This window comes from Gossypium raimondii, chromosome 6, assembly GCF_025698545.1.
Source record: "Gossypium raimondii isolate GPD5lz chromosome 6, ASM2569854v1, whole genome shotgun sequence".
Taxonomy (NCBI): domain Eukaryota; kingdom Viridiplantae; phylum Streptophyta; class Magnoliopsida; order Malvales; family Malvaceae; genus Gossypium; species Gossypium raimondii.
This window is the reverse complement of record NC_068570.1, coordinates 7024816-7045752: the sequence shown is the minus strand read 5'-3', so window position 1 is coordinate 7045752 and position 20937 is coordinate 7024816. Positions and strand designations below refer to the sequence as shown.

Sequence of the window (20937 nt, the reverse complement as noted above, 5' to 3'; positions counted from 1 at the left end):
AAGTATGCAAACAACCTTGCCAATCTTGTTAAAAGTTTTGGCTTAGACTCTACAAAGGCTGCCATAACACATATGTCAACTAGTGTGAGACTGGATTTAGATGTTGAAGGAGTGCCTACAGAATTGAGCACATTTTGAAATATGATTGGAAGCTTATTGTATTTTATAACAAGCAGGCTTGACATTAGCTTTGCTGTGAATGTGTGTGCTTGGTTCTAATCCAACCAAAGGAATCCCATGTCAAAGTTGTTAAGAAGGTAATCAAGCATGTTAGTGGCACTCTAGAGTATGGCATATGGTTATTTAAAGATAGTGTTATGTCCTATTTCGAATAAGGCTCATCTTACTCTCCACATTTTGTTTCTTGGTATAGAAAGAAGCAAAATTCCATCTTACTCTCCACAATTGAGGCAGAGTATATAGTAGCTAGGAGCTGCTGTGCACAACTTCTCTGGATGAAGAAAGTGCTTGTAGATTATAGTATGGAAACTTCTATGGCCATTGTTTTCTTTAACAACACGAGTGTAATTAACATATTGACATACATCACTAGTTTATCAGAGAGCTCGTTGAAGAATGAAAGGTAGAGCTAAAATATGTGAAAACAGAGAATCAATTAGCTGACTTATTCACCAAACCACTAGATGCTTTAAGGTTTGAAGGGATGATAAATTCCATTGGGGCCTGTCGCATTTTGTTCATGGTAATTATGTTAGGAAGGCAACCAAAATTCATATTCGTGTTGCCAATTAAAACTCATTTGATGGAAAATTTTAGCATTTAATTTTGATGGTCTTTTCCCTACTTTTGGAGGCAAATATTTGGGAAAAGATTTCTTTCCAAATTCTTGGAGGGAAAAGTTTGATGGGTGTTGTGCCAAAATCAAATTGAAGCCTATAAATACAGATCACATTAGAGGAAAATACTTACATTTATTCTCTGAATTCACCAAGCCCTAAAGAAGTTATTGCCTTCTTGATTTTCTTGCTCTCGTCACCTTTTCGTGTTTGAAGAACCCTACGAAAAAACTATCATGGCGAACATTGAGAATTGCTCTCCCTTACTTGAAGAAACACTAGTACAATAATTTAAAAGTTCAGAGAGAGCCACTACTAAACCTGAAGTTTCTGCTCTTGAAATCCTCGAAGGTTTTCAAACAAAGCCACAAACTGTGGGCACTGTCTCAAGAATAGTTTTGCCTGATGATGTTGCATAGATTTCATCTCCTCCCAAGACTAGACTAAGGGTGTTGATGAACCATCTGAGGAGGTCTAAGAGGAGGCCATTGATGTAACAACCTGATTTTCAGTGGTACCGAAAAAAGGCTGTTTCAGAACCCTATTTCCATAAATATAGTCCGTAAATATTAAATTAGAATATTTACGAAGTTTGTATAAAGGAATATTAAATTTTAGTCCTTTAATTTTGCCTATTACTTGCTTAATTAAGGTACAAGGATTAAATTTTAAATTTTTTTATCGCTGTACATTTTTTAATAGCTAAAGGTTCCAAATGGTAAATAAATCATTTGTGTCTTCCAATAGTGGAAAATGATGTTATCATCCACTAATTTTAGTTAATTATGATTAAAGTTTAATTAATTAATTAAGGTTTAATACAAGTATATAAGTTAAATTAAATGGAAAAAAAGACCATTTCTCTTCATCTTTTTTTCTTACTGTAAGGAAAAGAAATAAAACCCTTGAAGCTTCCAAACAGTCAGTCCTTAATTTGGCGAGTTCAATTAAATCATTTTCTTGTAATTTCTATGTTTTTGAGGTCATGAGAGCTTGTTTTAGATAGCTTATATGCCAATTTGCAAAAACTATTAAAATTTTTAAAAGTTTCCATTATAGGTTTCTTGAAGATATTGATGTTAAATTGATAGATTTTAATCTTAGATGTGAAAAAAGACTAGATTGTAATGTTTAAATTGTTAGTTTTGTACATAACGACTAAAGTGAATAAATTGTGAAATTGAGGTGAAATTTCAGTAATAATAGATAGTAGAGGTCTATAATGAATGTAATTGAGGTCAGTTTTCAAACTGAAGCCCAAAATTTAAAGTTATGGCTATTTCAGTTTTAAAGACTAAATTGAATAAAATGTAAAACTTTAGGGCATAAAAACAAAATTTTATAGGTTCATACATATCATGTCATAATATGAAAATGTTTGGTATTGATGAATTGTCTAAAATAATTGTATAGATCGAGAATTGGATCAAACCAAAGATAATTGGAGAAAAGCCAAAATTATCGATTAGTCCTTGAAGATTCAACTTGTTTTCTTTTTTGAACAGGTAAGTTCATATAGTATTTATTTATATAGATTGATGTGTACTTGTTTTTTTAATTATACGTGTTTGGTTTTTTAATAGATGCCCGTTTAAACTTAGTAAAGGTTAGGATATGATTGGCATGCCAATAGAGTTTTGTGCACGCTTGTACTGGATTAATTGTAGAGGATTGCCGAGGTTCAACATTTGTTGCAGATACTCAAATACATCTGACACAGGTTTACCTCGGACGAATAACCGAATGTCGTTTTAAAGGTTTAGCCCGGACGAGTAACCTAACATGTATATATTCAACTTGGACAAGCAATCATATGTGTTGTTATAAAGGTTTAGCCTGAACGAGTAACCTAACATGAATATATTTAGCTCGAATGAGCAACTGGTGTAACAGAGATATCTGCATATCCAAGCCTGCTTACTAGAGTTCATTGGGCGATACAATTCATATGAAATGAGAAATTGAGATGAGATATAACGATCTTGATGTTTATATATAGAAATGTTGACTTGAACTTGAATATTGTATTGGAGCAATGCTATTAACATATATGTGATCACATTATCCATTGATTGAATGAGATTGAAAATTTGTTGTCCATAATGACTTAACTGGTATGATAAGAAATTGAGATGTTATTGCTCTGCTGTAATTTGATGTATCAAATTAGGCGTCCTCGTTATACTTAAGGAGCTTGTTTTTGGGTAAATTATAACATATTTTTCGTAGTTTAATGTAGATTTTAGATTTCCAATTTAATAAGTGTAAATATCTCTTTTTACTCATTTTGATACCTAAATTGGTTGATTGTGCCATTGGGGGCACTAATATTTAATTGAGTGTTGTAAGTACTCGACAGTGGCCTAAAATTACGCGAAAACATCACCAAGAAAAGGGTATCATAACATCGGAGCATGGGAATTGCGATACCTTAAATAGGCCCTAGATAAAGGCTACCTACAATGGTATCGCGATATCCACCTTCAAAGAGGGACCCCATTTCAAGATTGATTACGGTATTGCAATATCCATATCGTGAAGAGGACAAAAAATGATGCCAAGGGTAGTCTTTGTCCAACTGAAGCACCAATCAAATGAGACCCGTTCAAGGGCATATTGGTAAATAAAATTGGGTAAAATTTTGTTGCTAAAACAACCAATTTTGGCTGAGAAGAGAGGGATACACACATTAGTCTTAGTTTAGCTTAGTTTTCTCTTTAGTTCTCTTAGGTTTTGTTCTTCATTTTTAGGGTTTCTTAGTTCTCATCTTCCTTAGTTGTAGAGTTATTTTTTTGCAACTTTTATTCTTTTTCTTGTTTATTTTGTTAGTTAAGTTAGTTATCACTGTAGCTAGGGTTTATTTGCACTTTTAGTCCATTTCCTTTGCTTGTAATGACATTTCAGCCTTTAGTTTAATAAATTTCAGTTTCTTTTAGTTTAATCTATTAAAAATTCCAGCTTTTATGTTTCTTGTATTTCATTCTACTATTAAATGTTCATCTACACTTTTTTTAAGTTTTATAGATTAAAAATCTAAACTTTCATGTTTTTCTTATGCTTTATATTAATGGTTTCCATTTCCTTTTTTTGCATGATTATTAGCTTAGTTTTTAGCATGGATAAATAAACTCTAATGGGTTGATTGGTGAAGATGTGGGTAAGTTGATTTTTGGATGAGAGACTAAGTTACAAATAAATTAGACTAAATTGAATAAACCTAAAAAATTAGGATTAATTCCCCTAAGGGATTATTTAGGCAAGTAAGACTGAGAGGTAATCTTATTGAGCACCAATTCGTTATTCACGGGTTAGCCGATAAGATCGAGAGATAAATCGAACTAATTTGTCTAATTTGGTAAAGTTGAGATCGAGAGGTAAAACAGAACCACTTTATGAGTTTAAACAATTTAGATCCCTAATTCGAAGATTAGTGAACCACATCTAAATCAATCAACCACCATTTTTTATTCATTGGTTGATTCAGTAACTTTGCATATTTTACAATTTAGTCTTTGTGTTAATTAATTGATAAATTAGTGTAATTATTCTTGATTTCATGATTTTTCATACTATAGTGTTTAGCGATTAGTTAGTTAGACTCTTTATTTTTCATGCTTGTAGCTATAATTTGCTCAATCGTCGACTCTCTTAGGTTCTATCCTCGGAGTACTTTATACCTTATTGTACAATTATATTACAACTGACCTTTCACACTTGTAGACACCGCACGTTAGTATATTTTGATTATTTGTTTGTTGTCTTTAATTGTTGATTTCCTCTCATTGTTCGCGAAGGCGATGTGAGAGCAGATAGTTATATGGTTTGATTACATGTTAAAACTCACATTGTTATTGTGTGATTTGTCATGTCTAGACAAGCTATGTCAAGCTAAGTTGCTTATTGTGCTTAATTGAAAGCTAAGGTAAGCTTTTGTTTAATGCCTATGAACTTACTAAGCATTTTATATGCCTACCCTGTTTGTTTTCCCTTTTCTTTGTAGATTGTCACCTTGCGGAACACATTAAGTTAAGTCGTATCGAAGCTCACACTATCTTATCATCGAATCGATAGTTTTGTGGTCATTTTGAGTCTAGGGTTGTAGCATGTATAAATAAGGTGTCTTGAAGTTAATTTGATGTATATAAGTTGTGGTGAATTGAAAAACTTGGTATAATATGATGCTTATGGTAATGCCTAATTTGAATGATGTATTTTGATTAATGTGCTTGAGGTATGAATGTCAAGTGTATGTTTTAATGATATACTTGAATTGGTATGTTTTAATGATATACTTGAATTATGAGATAGTGAATGGTTAAACAGGTTGATGTTTTAGACCTAAAAGCTATTAATGTCAAGTGTGCACTTATGTGCATGAAATTGAAGTGAATTGATTTGTTTTATTATGGTAAGGACTAGGTAAAGATTAGTGTTTAGATGTTCTGATTGGTATACCTAATGACGCTGAAATGTTAGGTACAATTGATGGTTGTGTTGATTGTTTTGTTAAGATGTTGAACTTGAATATTTGAACTTGATTTATACGTTTTAGGTATGTTTTGAGCCATTTAAAATTGGTACTTGATGTATATGTGGCAAGGTTTGGATGGAAATATTGAAATAGAAACCAAAAACATGTTTTTTGCCAAATACAGAGGTCACGTGGTGACACCAGATTTTGGACGTCACAACGTTGCCATTACAGTGAGTGACGTCATGACGAGCTGAGGCTTGTCGTCCCGACATGACATACTATGATGGTCACGTCTTGATGAAAGCTAGAACGACGTCGATCCATACATTTCTAAAACTTTACAATTTGATCCTATTTTATGCTCGGGTTGATAAAAGAGCTTTCGTAAGCTCGATTAAGACTTGAAATTGATTGTTTATTATAGTTTGAATGTAATCGGTATGTAATTGCGTGCGTGAATGATTACTTATTTCGGATTTGACTGTAGTTGCTCTAGCAACTGATGTGGCATCCTATAGCTTGGACCCAACAATCGGGTCGGGCGAGGGCGAGGGGCGTTACAATTAATGCTGCAAAGGACCAGGAAAACCAAGCAAGAACAAGCCATGAAGAAGCCTTTGAGCCAACATAGATTATTTCCCAAGTTCTTGCAAAGATCAATCATGCACTCAACATCACATTACATCTTTAACTCAATGCATTTCGATTTTGTATACTAGTCTTTCAAATATTGTGGTTGGCAATGCCTTGGTAAAAAAAGATTTGTCAAATTATCACTAGAATGAATTTGTTGAACTTCTATATCGCCTTTCTTCTCAAAATCATGAGTGAAGAATAATTTTGGTGAAATATTGATTAAAGGAAAAAAGTATAACATGTCTTAGACTCTCATCACATTACATCTTTAAGTCAATGCACTCCAATTTTGTATACTAGTCTTTCGAATGTTGTGGTTGACAATGCCTTGGTAAAAATATTTGTAAATTATCACTAGAATGAATTTGTTGAACTTCTATATTGTCTTTCTTCTCGAAATCATGAGTGAAAAATAATTTTGGTAAAATAAGTTTCTTCTATCACCTTTAATGAAACTGCCATTCAATTGAGTTATACATGTTGCATTATCTTCGTATAAGATAGTTGACATTTTTTCCTGTAAAAAGAATCACATATCTTCTAGATATGCTAGGTTAACAATCTTAAATATCCAACATCAACATAGTCAACTAATAGAAATCTTTAATCACTTAAATAAAATAACCCATACAAATGACTCCTCTAAAATATTTAAATACATGTTTAATTTCATTTCTAATGTCTGCATGATAAAGAAGAATTAATTCTTTCTAACAAGCTTACAACAATTAACATGACTCAAATCGGTTACTTTTCATTGCACATCTATTAGTATCTTAGCCTTGTTAAATAAGGATGTGTCTTTCTAATAAGCTTACAACAATTAACATGACTCGAGTCGGTTACTTTTCATTGCACATTTATTAGTATCTTAGCATTGTTAAATAAGGATGTGTTGGGTTTAGCTTTGCCCCCAACATATCACCCTAGTCTACACTTTTAATTTATAAACATGACTCGATTCTTTTTTTTTTTTTTTTTAATCAAAGAATCTTATCAACGATTAATTCCTGTATGATACATTTTTGATCGAAAGAGTTTTACCAATTCCAACAACTTTTCTTTTTGATTTGAAAGTAGTTTGAATCGGATCCTTTCGATTTCTATATCGAAGTTATACCAAAATTTACCATATATAAAGAATGAATATAAAGTGTCTTTTAAATTATTCACAACATAAGATTGTTGGCATTCACTAAACCTCCAAATTCTCATGATAAATATTTGTTTTTTATTATTAAACACCTTCGACTTAGTTTGGACCGATAAAAATGTTGTTTTATATTTGGGTGGGAGGGGGAAAGATGGGACAATCGAATCTAGTTTTTAGATAAGTCTTTTAAAGCTCAACAATCTGCTATATCAGCTAAGTAGCAGATCACAGTTCAGCAAGTAAATCAAACATGAAAAGGTTAATTAGTTAAAAGTCATCACTCAGAAATTTTTATATACTGCCATTCAACTCAACAAGAATGAAACTTTTAACAACATTGAACTCATTAGATCAAAATTTTAAATAAAAAAGGGAATTACGGTCAATCTTTTACAACTATAGACTATTTAGCATTATTCCATGAAAAAAAACTCATTTCCCATGAATTCCTATACAACTACTTGCCTTGATTGACACTAACCTCAGCAGACATGGCTGGAAGCTCTCCTGGATACTGAAATGCCATCGGCCCCTCAGGATAACGGAGATGGCAATGGGACAAACATCCAATACCTTGTCTTTGTTCCTACATATCTGAACTAAAATGTCCAATAAACCGAGACTATATCCAGAATGGCCTCAAAAAATCCTGCATACTATAGCATGTGTTTGGATGAAACTTGTATTCAAGATATAGACCACTTTCATAACCACTCTCTTGCAAGTCCTAACAAGAAAATTCTGGCGCTCAAACACCCTCCAATGCTTCAAGGTCTCTATTTCCAGTGGCCTTTCGACGCAAAAGGGCCTTGAAAATTGAAAAGACAGCAACCAATGCAATCTCCACATGATCCGAGCTACTCATCTTCACACGGACTTGCCCCATTTTCTGGCTATTTATATTGCCATTAATAGACAGCCTCATACCTCGTAATGGCCTGAACTCTGACTCAAAACCTCCGCCAAGGACGGTCTCTTTTCTAAATGAGAGAGCTGTCATAGTCAGGCTGAGATTATCATTTCTCACAGGGTAGTCCCTCCCTCTAAAACAAGCTTCAAAACTCCCACCATATGCCAGTTGTCCAGAACCCTCCATTAGCCCAGTATTCATAACAAACTTCACTCTCTTCCCCACCAATATCGTATCCTCAAGCTTAGCACCAACATAATACTTGTTTCGGAATGATGTCAGAGAGATTCCACAATCAGTAAAATTGTGCTTGAGGCTCCTCAGCTTTGCATTGCTGTGGACATTATACATAAGATCTTTACCAGTAGACTGAAGATCAAGTCCTAAAGAATAAGTAGGCCCCACAGGATCTACATATGCTACCGCACATTCAGATTGAATACTGAAATCACGCTTGTCCTTACTCATCTGCCCTGCAATTGAAGCAAAAACATTGTTTTTCACTTCCAAAGCTGTCTCCAAGTTTATTCCATCAAATCCAACATCATGATCCCATCCATGTGGATCAAGAACAGGTCTCGTAAGCAACAAGTCATTTGTGACCAGGCAGCGGTATCTGTGTACTGGGCAATCTGAGTCAAAACTTGGAGGGACTGCCATATCCGGTAATGGGATAGCCTCTGGAGCCACATTGTTATCAGCATCATCACCATCATTACCTTCAAAGCTTTTCTCTCTGGAGAGCTTGCTCTCATTCCGTCTGAGGCACTCTTCCTTCAACTGTTTCTTCAAATAAAGAGTCTCCCTGTATTCCAGCTCATCAAGATAGGCTTTTTTCTGTGATTTAGTCAATTTTTTAAATTGAGACTTTGTCAGGATTTGAATTGAAGGCAATTGATCATACTCCTCTTCTGCTTCCTCTGAGAGCAGAATCTCATCAATTCCAATTTCTGGCTCACCTGAATTTGATACTGACCGATGACGTAAAAAAGATGAGAGAAGATGAGGCAGAGAAGGCAACTGATTGTTACTTACTTGTCCTAATTCAATGCTGTCTTGAAACTCAAAGAGCTTGTTGGCATCACCAAGAACCTTGGTACATGTGCATAATAACAAGAACTGAGATTTCCAAACCTGCCCATTTGGAAGTATATTTTCCCCCAAGAAATTTCTTTTGCACCGAGGGTCATTCTCCACTAAAAGTACCGGGTTTTCAAGCCTCGAGTCAGACACTGCCTGGTGAATATATTGCTGCACTAAATCAGTGCAATGGTTCACATAAGATTCATAACTGACAGGGTAACCATTAGGTCCTTCAGGAAGTGCTGAAGAAGAATGTGTCATGACAAGGATAGTGTTAAACCAAATTGCATTACCAAAAACTTCAGTCATAAGCTTCAAAAGTGGGAAATCACTATAACCCATGTTCAAGAGGTCAAGCCGCTCAAAATATAAAACAACGTCTGGAGGGGATCTTCTAATGAATCTCTTCACAGATAGCATAATCTTCCTATTCCTTCTCATGGTACTAGATGATGAAGGTAGAAAACCAGGGGTATCAATGAATGTTACTTTAACCCCATGAACAGTTCCTGTGATCTCTTGAATGCAATCGGTGGCAGGATGAAATGCATTTGTCTCGGTTTTAGGTTGATCAAACATAGAATTTATGGTTGCACTCTTGCCAACTCCTGTTTTGCCAAGGACAAGTATTTTAATAGAGAAATCTAATCCTTGGAGCCCAGATGCCTCCTGTTCCCTTGCTATTGTTTTGGCTCTCTCGTTTCTTAAGTTCACTCTCTTCAAATCCGATTCCCCTGCTCGTATCAAAGTTGCTAGGTGCATCCTATATAAAACTTTAGCCACCAGAAGATTGTCTTGAGATTGCCCCAAACGTATGAGAAGACGCAAGAATGTAATCTGGAGATCCTCAATCTTAGCCAATGGATCCATCTTTTTTCTATTAGGACTACTATGCGATATATTAGAACCTTCAACTAGGATTTGCCGCTGTGAAGTAAAAGAGTCATTATCATGAATGCTACCAGAAGGGGAGGATATATCAGGAGGCAATGACAATGCTACCGAACTGGTGGTGTGAGATGAACCTAATAAAATAGAAGACAATTTGCCCAGTTGGTTATGAAAGTTACGTAATCTACCTAGAACATATTTTTTTTTATTCTGCATCAAAATCCACTTCTTTAATATAAGAACAGGTTAAAAGATGAACCTAATGAGAGATTCAGAATACATTTGTAGTCATAAAGGTATTATCAATTTCCAGTTCAAAGATTACTCAAAGCATTATAAATAATGTTACAAAAAAGATTTGATTCTAAGTAGTGAAACTCCTATCTATTAATCTGCCAAGTAATCTGTGAAATAGGCAGCTCCAAAGTATATAATGTCACGTTCATGTTCGTTGCAGCTTGCCAAATTCGGTGAAGATATCCAAGCTTCCCCTTTCTCAAGGTTTAATTTGCTTGACTATGATTCTTCAGTTAATTTACTAGTTTTTTGTTTACGACAAACATGTCAGTATCAATGACAGCCATCAATAAGCAAGTTTCAGACCACCTAAGATCATTCCACCAAGTACCAAGGTCGAGCATTTAAGCATGTAGTTAAGAATATCCAATGAAATTAGGTTATGAGAGGGACAAGAAAAAGTAAGAGTCTTACATTTTCTAGGGATGAATTAGACTTATAGAGCTATCAAATCGGAACATCGTACAGATATTAAATCATACCTTGATCTTCTGATTCAAACTCTTGAGACGAAGGAGCCTCCGGAAAGAAACCGCCGCCGCTACCGGACAGTGGTCTAGAGGATGCCAATGAATTGGATAGTACTTGAGTGAAAACCCAGTCTCGAATACCTTTCATCCTTCCTGAAATTTCACCGAAAAGGCTTATTGTTAATACTAAGCCTCAGACCAATACAATTTCCATTACAAGCAGGTACTAGTAAGGAAAAATCCTCACCATAAATCATAAGCCGAGATTAAAAAAAAAAATTAAAAAAAACGTATTTCCAAATATTTTTATAAAATATGAATCCATCGAGTAAATTTAAGATTTATATAAGTTAAAAAGTAAAGAATAATTCAATTGGAATGAATATTATAATATAAATTAAAGGAGAAACATTGAATCCCAGCAATATGAAATGTCAAAAAACAAAAAAGTGGGGATAACTTCATACCTAAAATGAAAAATAAATAGAGCTGTGAACTATACCCAAATTCAATCTCCCTGATAATTCCAAAGAAGAAGAAGAAAACGCTCAGCTAGAATTCGATTCTAAGCAACAAAATTCACATGGGATTCGAATTGGCTGGTGCATCTCTGAGAACGGTGGTGTCAGGCTTATTTGATTTGATTTAATTTAATTTAATTTAAGCTTTAAAAAAAAATTGGAATCGAAGGGTTTTTATTATTATTATAAATTCCTGTAAACACAAGGAGGGGAAGAAACAGAGAAAAGAAGAGGCTGTGGCTGTGGCTGTGGCTGTGAGAAGAAGAAAATTCAGATAAGACAGACAACGATAGAAAATAAGAAAATTTCCCACTTATTATAAAACAAATTTTATTTTTTCCTTTCGATGCAATGTTGGTCGCCAATTTCTTCTGCCCTACCCCGTTTCTTGTTTCTTTTTGTTTTTTATTGGGATAATATTTCTTTTTTAACTTAACCATGATGTTTCATATTTTTATTTATATTAAATATTTTTTGAGATTTTATATTTATCAATGTTGATGTAATGTAACATTTTTTTTATCTGTTGAAATTTATTATACGTGTGGGTTTAGATGGACAATGCATTTATTTGTGGTTAGTGTAAAAAAAACAGTGGTGGTGAGATTAAATACTGTGGCGATGCTGTAGCGTAAGATAAACAGTAAGTTAAACGTCCCTCAGTGGCCATCTAAATTTAACCATAATATTATCTGAACCTTTTTCCTGAATTTCTAACTTCATAATCCTTAAACCAAACTCATTTCTTAAGCTTTGAATCTTGCATTGAAACATCTTATAATTGCCTTTCAAATTATTTTATTGTAACATATTCAAGTTATAATATCTTGTCTTATCGGGTCAAGAATTTTGACTCAACTTCATTGTTAATCAAAGTTGATATTGACTCTTTTGTTTGAGATGCATTTTGTGAGCATCGTCCTCTACAAGTGTTTAAGTATTATTTGGATAAGGGAAAAAATATTCTAAATTAACCATAAATAAGGCTTATTGTAAACCCTAAATCATATTTAGGATAAACTCAAATCATATCTTGAGTTATTTTACTAAGTATTTATGTATCTAAATAATGCTTAAACAACTCATAAATAGGAGGATAATGCGCTTTAATACACTCAAATCCATGTTACCTTATATTTCATACCAATCGAACTATGACTCAATCCGCTAAAATATTTATTTATATATAAATGGATCTGAACTTTCATGAGGTCGAAGGCACCCCTACAAATGGTCCAACCTAGTAGGTAATCCTTACCTCATTCGTAAAGGAACCACTTAATATACGCATATATAAGATGTCTTTTATCTCCCTATCAACTTTCACAAGTCTACTTTTTTTTTCTCTTGTTCATTAATTTCCCCAGTTTGCAGAAAATTTATATTGCCTTGTCTCTCCAATTTTCCTTTTTCTTCAGTTTAGCTTGGCCAGGAATTGAATGCCACAAATTTAATTTAGAATGGACTCAAATCCTTCTAGTGATCAAGAAAGCCGAAAGAGATTGAAAATACAAGACTTAGAAGATCACGAGCGACTGCTTCTTCATGTTGATCGGTTTCATCAAAGTGAGAGTTACCCCAGAATTCATGATAAGAATGAGATCCCTCCTGGCTGGTTGGATTGCCCTTCACTTGGTCAACAAATCTTAGGCTGCATTCTTCCTTCCAAGGTCCCTCTTGATGAATCCTTCCAAACCAACATTCCTCCTGGAAAAACATACTCTTTCAAACAAGTGATTCAAAGGGTGGAAAATTCCGATGGGAAGCTGAGTTTAGTGGTTGATTTGACGAATACTCGTCGTTACTATTCAGTTCCAGACTTGAAGCAAAAAGGGATTGAGTATGTCAAGATTAGATGCAAGGGGGGTGATGCTATGCCCGATAACTTCTCCGTGAATATTTTTGTGTATGAGTTGTCGAAATTCTTTTCACGTCAGGCGAATGAGTCGAAGAATTACGTGCTTGTTCATTGTACACACGGGCATAATCGGACCGGGTTTATGATTGTTCACTATCTGATGCGTTTTCAGCCATTGATGCCTGTCACTCGAGCAATGGAAATATTTGCTCTTGCTCGTCCTCCTGGGATCTACAAGCCAAACTATATTGATGCTCTGTATGCATTTTATAACGAAGGAAAGCCTGTAATGTTTGCCTATCCATCACCTCCTCAGTGGAAGAATACCTCGAATGCATCGTTGAATGAGAATCATAAAGTGGATGCAGGTCCAACAACACAAAATGATGATATCTTGGGAGATAAAATACCATTCAATCAAATGAAATCACTTAGGGAATCATGCTACAAGATGTTGAACCTAAATGTTGAAAGAGCTAGAAGGTTTCCAGGGTCTCACCCTGTTTCACTCAACAGGGATAATTTGCAACTTTTGAGGCAACATTACTATTATGCTACATGGAAAGCTGATGGGACTCGGTACATGATGCTAATAACTGTCGATGGATGTTATTTGATCGATAGACATTTTAATTTCCGAAGAGTTCAGATAAGGTTCCCATGCAGTTACAGAAATAGTACTCACCATTATACCTTGCTTGATGGAGAGATGGTGATTGGTACTTTGCCATGTTCTCAAAACAAGGAAAGAAGATTCTTGGTTTTCGATATCATTGCTTGTAATGGAAATAATCTGATGGAGAAACCATTCTCTGAAAGATGGAATTTGGTGGAGAAAGAAGTGATCGAGCCTCGAAATCGAGATCAGAAAAACATTAGCCAAAGCAAGCATTCGTGTTACAGATATGAATTGGAATCTTTCAGGGTTGGGAGAAAAGATTTTTGGTCACTTTCAACTGTGCCAAAGATATTAAAGGAGTTAATCCCCAAACTTTGTCATGAAGCAGATGGTCTTATTTTTCAAGGTCGAGATGATCCTTACATGCCTTACACTCATGAAGGCCTTCTCAAATGGAAATATGCTGAAATGAACTCAGTTGATTTCCTGTTCCAGATGGGTGTTAACGATGATCATAAACTTTTCCTTCACGAAAATGGGAGAAAGAAGGTGATGGAAGGGCACAGAGTTGAATTCAGAGATGGCTCAAATCCTAGCTCGTATTCTGGGATGATCATTGAATGTTCTTGGGACAGCAAGGACGCGGTGTGGGTTTATATGAGGAAGAGAAATGATAAAAGAAGCCCTAATGATTTGAATACCTACAAGAAGGTGATGAGAAGCATAAGGGATAACATTACAGCAGACATTTTATTACAGGAGATTGATCACATTATTTGCTTGCCTATATATAAACATCCTCCTACTCATCGGTTGAGTTTTAAATACTTATGTATGTTTATGAGTATACTTATTGTAATATTTAAATGTCATATAACAGTACTACCATTAGCAGCTAAAGATTCTATGCAAATAATTAATTAAGGAACTATCATCTATGCATCTAACAATAAATGATGAGCTCACGCTTTAGCTCTATTCATCATTCATAGAAAAATTCTCTATGAAAATTGTAAACTCTTTGTAATTTTTTTTTATTATAACTTGATTTCAATTGTGGATATTCAAAACTTGCCAATTCAATTATTTTTTAATTTTAAATTTTAAATATTGTTCTTGATTAAATCTTAACTCGATTCGCACGAACATTGTTGCCGATGTAGGAGGATGTAATTTCGAGTGCACTAAAACACATTATTAGGGGCGAAGCTAGAAATTCTTTTTAGGAGGGGCCGAAATTAAATTGTAATTTTTACGGTTGTAAAAATGCAATTTCACCATTTGAATAGCCTATATTTTTATAATTTTTAAAGGATTAAATCAACTTTTTATCATTTTTAAGGGGCTAAAGTGCAGTTTTACCTTACTAATTTAAAATTTTGAAAACTATAAAGGGCTTAAATAGAAAATTTTCCATTTTAAAGGGATCAAGCCCCAGCCAGTCTCCCTAGATACGCCCCTATGCATTATCCTCCTATCCATGGGTTGGGGAATGGCTATAGGTAGTTCTAGGCATTGTGTCATAAAAAGTAGATATGATCAAAACCTATAATGAGATTGTTCAAAAAAAAAGTTAATGGGTCAAAGTAAAAATTACAAAAGCCCCTCAACTTCTAAGATTTGCAAAATTGGTCCCTTGTTATTGTCCTTGTCCTTGTCCAAACTTTTGAAGAGTACATAGACTTATAATATATTTTAACCTTTATACTATAAAAATTTATTATATTTATTGCTAAAATATTAATATAAATAATTTCAAGAAGAATATTATTTAAACTTTAAAATTTATTATTAAAATAGAATTGTAATATTAAAATAATAAATTATATTAATTATATTATTAAATAGAAATGATAAAATATATATGTCTAATCATATTAAAATTATAATATTTGATATTAATATTTACATATTTTTAAAATTAAAATTAAAAATTTATTATTAATATAATAATATTAGGCTTGATTCAAGTTGATTTTTATATAAAATAAAATTACTTATAAAGAGTTATTTTTGAAAAATGACTTACGCTTGGATAAGTAATTTTACAAGAAAAATGACTTATTATCCATTGACTTGTTAGTCATTTTTATTGATCAAGTTATTTTCTATAAAACAAATATAGGAAAATGTAAATAAATAAATAAAACATTTCCCATAGGGACGAAGCCATAATTTTTTATGGAATTAAGTTGTATATTTTACGATAGTAAAACCGCAATTTTACCATTTTAAAAGCCTATATATTTATTATTTTAAAAGATTAAATCAATTTGTATCGCTTTTGAGGGGTCAAAGTGCAATTTTACCATTATTAATTTAAATTTTTATAAACTATAAAAGGGCTAAAAGGGAAATTTTCTATTTTAGGAGGTCGGGGCCTCTACCAGCCCTTGGTTCCGCTATTAATTTTTCGTAAATGATTTTTTGTGAAACAAATGCACTCTAAGTGTCGTTTCTTTAACAAAGATGACGGGTAAACATAACAAAAATAAATGAAAAACGAACAAACACCACCAACCCAATAGTTTCTAACTTCTAAGCTCTCATAAAAAAAACATATTCGTGTCTAAAAAGTACATCATTTTATTAGTTTTGTTTGTTACGTGATTTTCAAATTTCACCGAATAACACTCTTTTAATTTAACTTACAAAAGATGATTAAATTACACGAATCATAATTTTTCAAGTATAATTGATGTTAGAATAATAAATCTCCAAATGTATGATAAATCTTTAGATTTATTTCAAGAATTAACAGGAATGGAAGATGAACTATTATGTATCATTGCATTGAGAAATTCAAGTTACATTCACTTGTAATTTATACACATAAGCTATAAGCTCTCATAACAAACTAATTACTAGTTGAAACTTAACCACTTTGTTAACATATTTAATTGCTACTGTTTTGATATTAATCATATCAATATTAAATTGATAAATTTAAGTTATATCCATTTATATAGATGCATAATATTTTATATACTTTTACATTTTAAATCATGTATAAATATTTAGAAAAAATTTATTATTATTTATTAACTATTTTTAATATAATTATTAAAAATAAAATATAATCATTAAATTTGATTAAATAAATAAATTAATAATTTTAAAATATGCAATTGAGGCCTATTTTGCATATATATATATATATATATAAATTTATTGAGAAACTAGAAATTGAATTATAAATATAAATATATATATATATATATTAAAAGTATTTTTAAAGTATGAATAATTCCAAAATGATATACCAAAATCTCCCATACTAATACATAAAAATACTTAACAACAACAGTGGGTACATTTGTATGGTACTGATCACCTTAACAAAGACTATGCAAGGTTTCATGTTTTAAATTAAGACAATCCATTGAGTTTGGGCCTCTAAATCTAATCTCAACTTGGACTTCAAATTAAAAGCTGTAGAGATCTGCTATTTTATCTATAATTTAGGATAATTTTAGATTTATTAAAAAAATTATTTGATAAAAGTTTAATAAATCACTTGCTATCCAAATTTAACAAACACTTCAATTGTCAAGTGATACAAGTAATTGATGTTAGATTTTTTTAAAAGTGTTTTTAGGTAATTGTCGGTTGAGTTTTAATTCGATTGACATCGATATAATTGTCGGTGCAAGAATTGGAGCGGGACTATGAGTAATTCTAGGTATTATATGAAAAAGAACAGATGTGATAAGAACTTATAAGGAAATTAATAGTGTTAATTTTAATGAAATAACAAAAGTAACAAATATTTAACTGATATGTATATTATAATGTTACAATTTCATAGAAAGAAACTACATGCACTTTTTTAAGAATAATTATTTTCCAAGAAACTTTAGAAAGGTTAACCAACCAACCAACCCACCCTCAAAATCTTATCTACTTAAATCTCTCATCTTCTTCATTTTTTCCCCAATCTTCTAAGAAAGAAATCAATATTTTAATAAAGGATTTGTATTTCATCTTGAGTTGATATGTTGTTTGAAAATCTCTTTTATCTTTGTTATATGTTTCAAAACTCCTTTTATAATTTTTATTTATGATTTTTCTATTAACAATTGATAAAAAATTTGGGTTAAAATTTTTTAATGAGAAGAAGGAAAAGGAAATTAAATTAATTAAAATAAATCTTGTTTTCTTATTGAAAAATTTTAACCTAAAACTTCGTCTGATGACCGGTTTATTTTAGTAGAAAACCAATTTATTATTCTTTAAATTTTTAATTATGATTTAGCAAAGGAAAAGTAATATTTGTTTGTTTTAATAAAACCGAGGTTAATGCATACTGATTAATAATCATAACAAGATATCTTAAAATTTTAAATTAGGTGTCATGTAAAATAATAGCAACCCAAATCCTAAGTCTTATGCCACAGTTTGAATTAAAATAATAATACAAACTTTGAATAATAAAATATCAAATAATGTATCTAAAGATATTTTAACAAAGCCGAGCTGAGACCCTCTGGATGTCGTGTCCACGTCCTAACCTAATGAGTTATCTGTAAGGATGAAAATTTAAGGAGGGTGAGCTATGACGCTTAGTGTGAGTTCAATCACAAGAAGATCAGTGCAATAGTCGATAAGGCATATTAATTAATAATGCATAAAATAATCGTAATTTAATAGCAGCTTGAAATATCAATTCTTAATTTAGCCACCATTAGTATCAAGAATTCACAATAGCAATATCAAAATATTGATTTCACAAATTACTCATTCATATATGTAGATATAAATATATCCTACTAGAAATTCTAGGTTTGTATGCACATACTTTCATAGATGCCATACAATATCAATTTTTAATAGAAACGATCTTACCCCACCGCTACACACTACAATAGGAGCTCCTTAGAACTCCAATTGCCAGCACACTAGGTTGTGGGTTAACCACCAATAGTTTGCAGTTTTACCGTCAATGGCTATGGACACACAACAAAATACCGCAGATGGAATCTGCCTTTGGCTGTGGATACACAACAAGACCGTCGCAGATGGAATCTACATATGGTTGTGAGTACACAACAAAATAAATGCAGATAAATTGCCAATACTTCCGTCGTTTATAACATCCAACCCCATGCAATACAATATGGCATGTTCGAACATATCATGCTTTTTATGTGATCGGTTTAACAGTTTCATAAAGCATACTATACATACAATCACCAACACCGAAACAATAGTCATACGTATTGTTCACAATTCATGCAAATGTATATAAACGTCATATTAATATGGTTAGCCAATTTATGGATTCTAACATATTTCACATTATTGGTGACTTAATTGAATAATATAATATACTAAAACAGTTCAGGAAAAAAATTAGGGAATAAACTAAACATAACATAAAATTTTGGGCCAAAACTGTAAAATCTGAGATACGGGGGACACATGACCATGTGAAATGTCTTAGACCTTGTGGAGGGGGTACACGATCGTGTGGCTAGGCTATATGACAGACTATGACCGTGTGGAGGGTCTTAGGTCATGTGCGATTCGAAAAACCTAGGGTTTTAGGGGGACAATGCCGTGTGAGGGGCTATGTGGTCCACAAGTGTGGTTGGCCGTATGGCCCTATTTCAAGCACGATTTGTCCCGATTTTCTTGTAAAAGAAGACACACCTGTCGTCGGGGTCTCAAGCAACGTTCCTCATGTTCTAATCTAATTTGAGGTACCTAAATCGGGTCCTTCAAACGATATTTACACAATAATTAATAATGAATTTCAAGAAAAATCAAGATTTTGAAAGATTCATAAAAGATCATTTAATCAATCTTAAATTTAACGTGAAAAGAAATTCTACACAGGAATTTAAGATCTAAACATCAGGATTGGAATGTTCTTACCTGTTCTTGGCAACGATCGAAGAGTGATCACGAATCCGATTGGAAAACAAGTTAAAATCGGGAATAGATTTTCATTTGGGGTAATCAATAATAATTTCCAGCAATGGAACAAAATTTTGATGAAAAGACAGAGAATTGAAAATCTTAGGCTAATTAGAAAAATGGTTTAAATAGGTAGGGTTTTCAAATTTTTAGCTGCTATTTAGGCGAATAATCTTTTTGAACTACTACCTACACTTCATAATATTTTACTCCTAATTTACTGAAATTAAAAAAGAAAATGGGAGAAGGGTGGACAAAACCTAAGATGTTTTGAAAAGATTTGGGAAGATACCTAATGCTTACTATGGCCCAAAAGCAACTCTTCTTTTCAGAATTTTATATCATAATTTTTAGAATTAAATTACAGTAAATAACAAATCAATTTTTAGTAATTAACATATTTTCTAAAGAACAAGTATGTAATAGCTATTGATTGCTCTGCATGTTGTTAAAAAGTACAAGATATTTTGCATAAAAGAAAAGTTTGACCAAAACACACATAAATTAAGAATAGACCTGTGAGTTTTTTAACACGCAATTGCTGACGACTTTAAGCCTAATCCTTGATTAATGCTTATCTCTCCTTATTTACAAAATTACTAATATATAACACTCAAGTTGATGACAACAGTCCATAATTGATGACATACAAATTATGAATGTAGTTGCCGACACCCATTTTTAAATAAATTAAAATGTATCATATTTTAATTATGTCTGATTGGTCTACCTGGCATGGATTAGGAACGTTGTTTCAGTGATCTGGGATAAATGAATTTGCCCTCTTGCTGTGGTCTACCATTTTCAATTCCCAATTTGATTGAAATAATGGATGATTATTTGTCACAAAAATAAGATGTACTTTTATGTGTAACAATAAAATTGATAATATACAACATGTAGATAGGGAAAGGGCGTTGGGCGTTGGGCGTTGGGCAGTGGGTAGAGCCAAAATGTTCCGAGGGTGACCATTGACCAGCCGTGACTACCCTTCACTCTCCCCACCAAAGCTTAAGCTTCCATTTAATTTTATTTTAGTTCATTGTGCTGCATTTTTTTTAATTGTTGGTGATGAGTAATAATGTCACTTTGGCACCCACAAGATCCCTAATCTGGATTCCAATTAAAGAAATATACCAAGACACAAAATATCCTTATTAGGTGGAACTTAAATTTAATCAATTAGGTCAATTGTCATGTGGTCCATTTTAGTTTAATTTCAATTGTAAAATAATAAATATACAAAGTATTTAGAGGGCAACAGGGATTTGTACTTTAAGTTTAATCCTCACCTAGGCATCCAATGTTT

At 32.6% G+C, this 20937-nt stretch overlaps 2 protein-coding genes and 1 long non-coding RNA gene across 4 annotated transcripts; 1 reads left to right on the top strand and 2 right to left on the bottom strand.

The window, feature by feature from the left end:
• Positions 1-7406: 7406 nt before the first annotated feature.
• LOC105773483 (translocase of chloroplast 90, chloroplastic) lies at positions 7407-11573 on the bottom strand. 2 transcript variants are annotated; one of them, XM_012595439.2, is made up of 3 exons: positions 11179-11573; positions 10724-10864; positions 7407-10078 (listed from the first exon to the last, which is right to left on the bottom strand). In XM_012595439.2, the coding sequence occupies exons 2-3, from the start codon at positions 10857-10859 to the stop codon at positions 7809-7811; spliced, it is 2406 nt and encodes an 801-aa protein (XP_012450893.1). In that variant the 5' UTR covers positions 10860-10864; positions 11179-11573; the 3' UTR covers positions 7407-7808. The 2 variants fall into 2 exon arrangements, with proteins under 2 accessions (XP_012450893.1, XP_012450894.1); XM_012595440.2 differs by having other exon boundaries at positions 11214-11573.
• Positions 11574-12692: 1119 nt separating this feature from the next.
• On the top strand, positions 12693-14633 carry LOC105771718 (uncharacterized). The gene has a single exon (XM_012593121.2). It carries the CDS (start codon positions 12693-12695, stop codon positions 14631-14633), a length of 1941 nt encoding a protein of 646 aa, XP_012448575.1.
• Positions 14634-18019: 3386 nt separating this feature from the next.
• LOC105774105 (uncharacterized) lies at positions 18020-20052 on the bottom strand. The gene is made up of 2 exons (XR_008196754.1): positions 19587-20052; positions 18020-19427 (listed from the first exon to the last, which is right to left on the bottom strand). It is a non-coding gene; the product is annotated as an uncharacterized LOC105774105 (long non-coding RNA).
• Between the last annotated feature and the right edge of the window lie 885 nt (positions 20053-20937).

Bases quoted from the DNA above. Each gene is read 5' to 3' on its own strand.
- LOC105771718 (XM_012593121.2), top strand. From the start codon at position 12,693: ATGGACTCAAATCCTTCTAGTGATCAAGAAAGCCGAAAGAGATTGAAA.
- LOC105773483 (XM_012595439.2), bottom strand. From the start codon at position 10,859: ATGAAAGGTATTCGAGACTGGGTTTTCACTCAAGTACTATCCAATTCA. The intron at 10,079-10,723 runs GTATGATTTAAT...CTATTTTATTAG, and splicing joins GTTTGAATCAGAAGATCAAG to GTTCATCTCACACCACCAGT.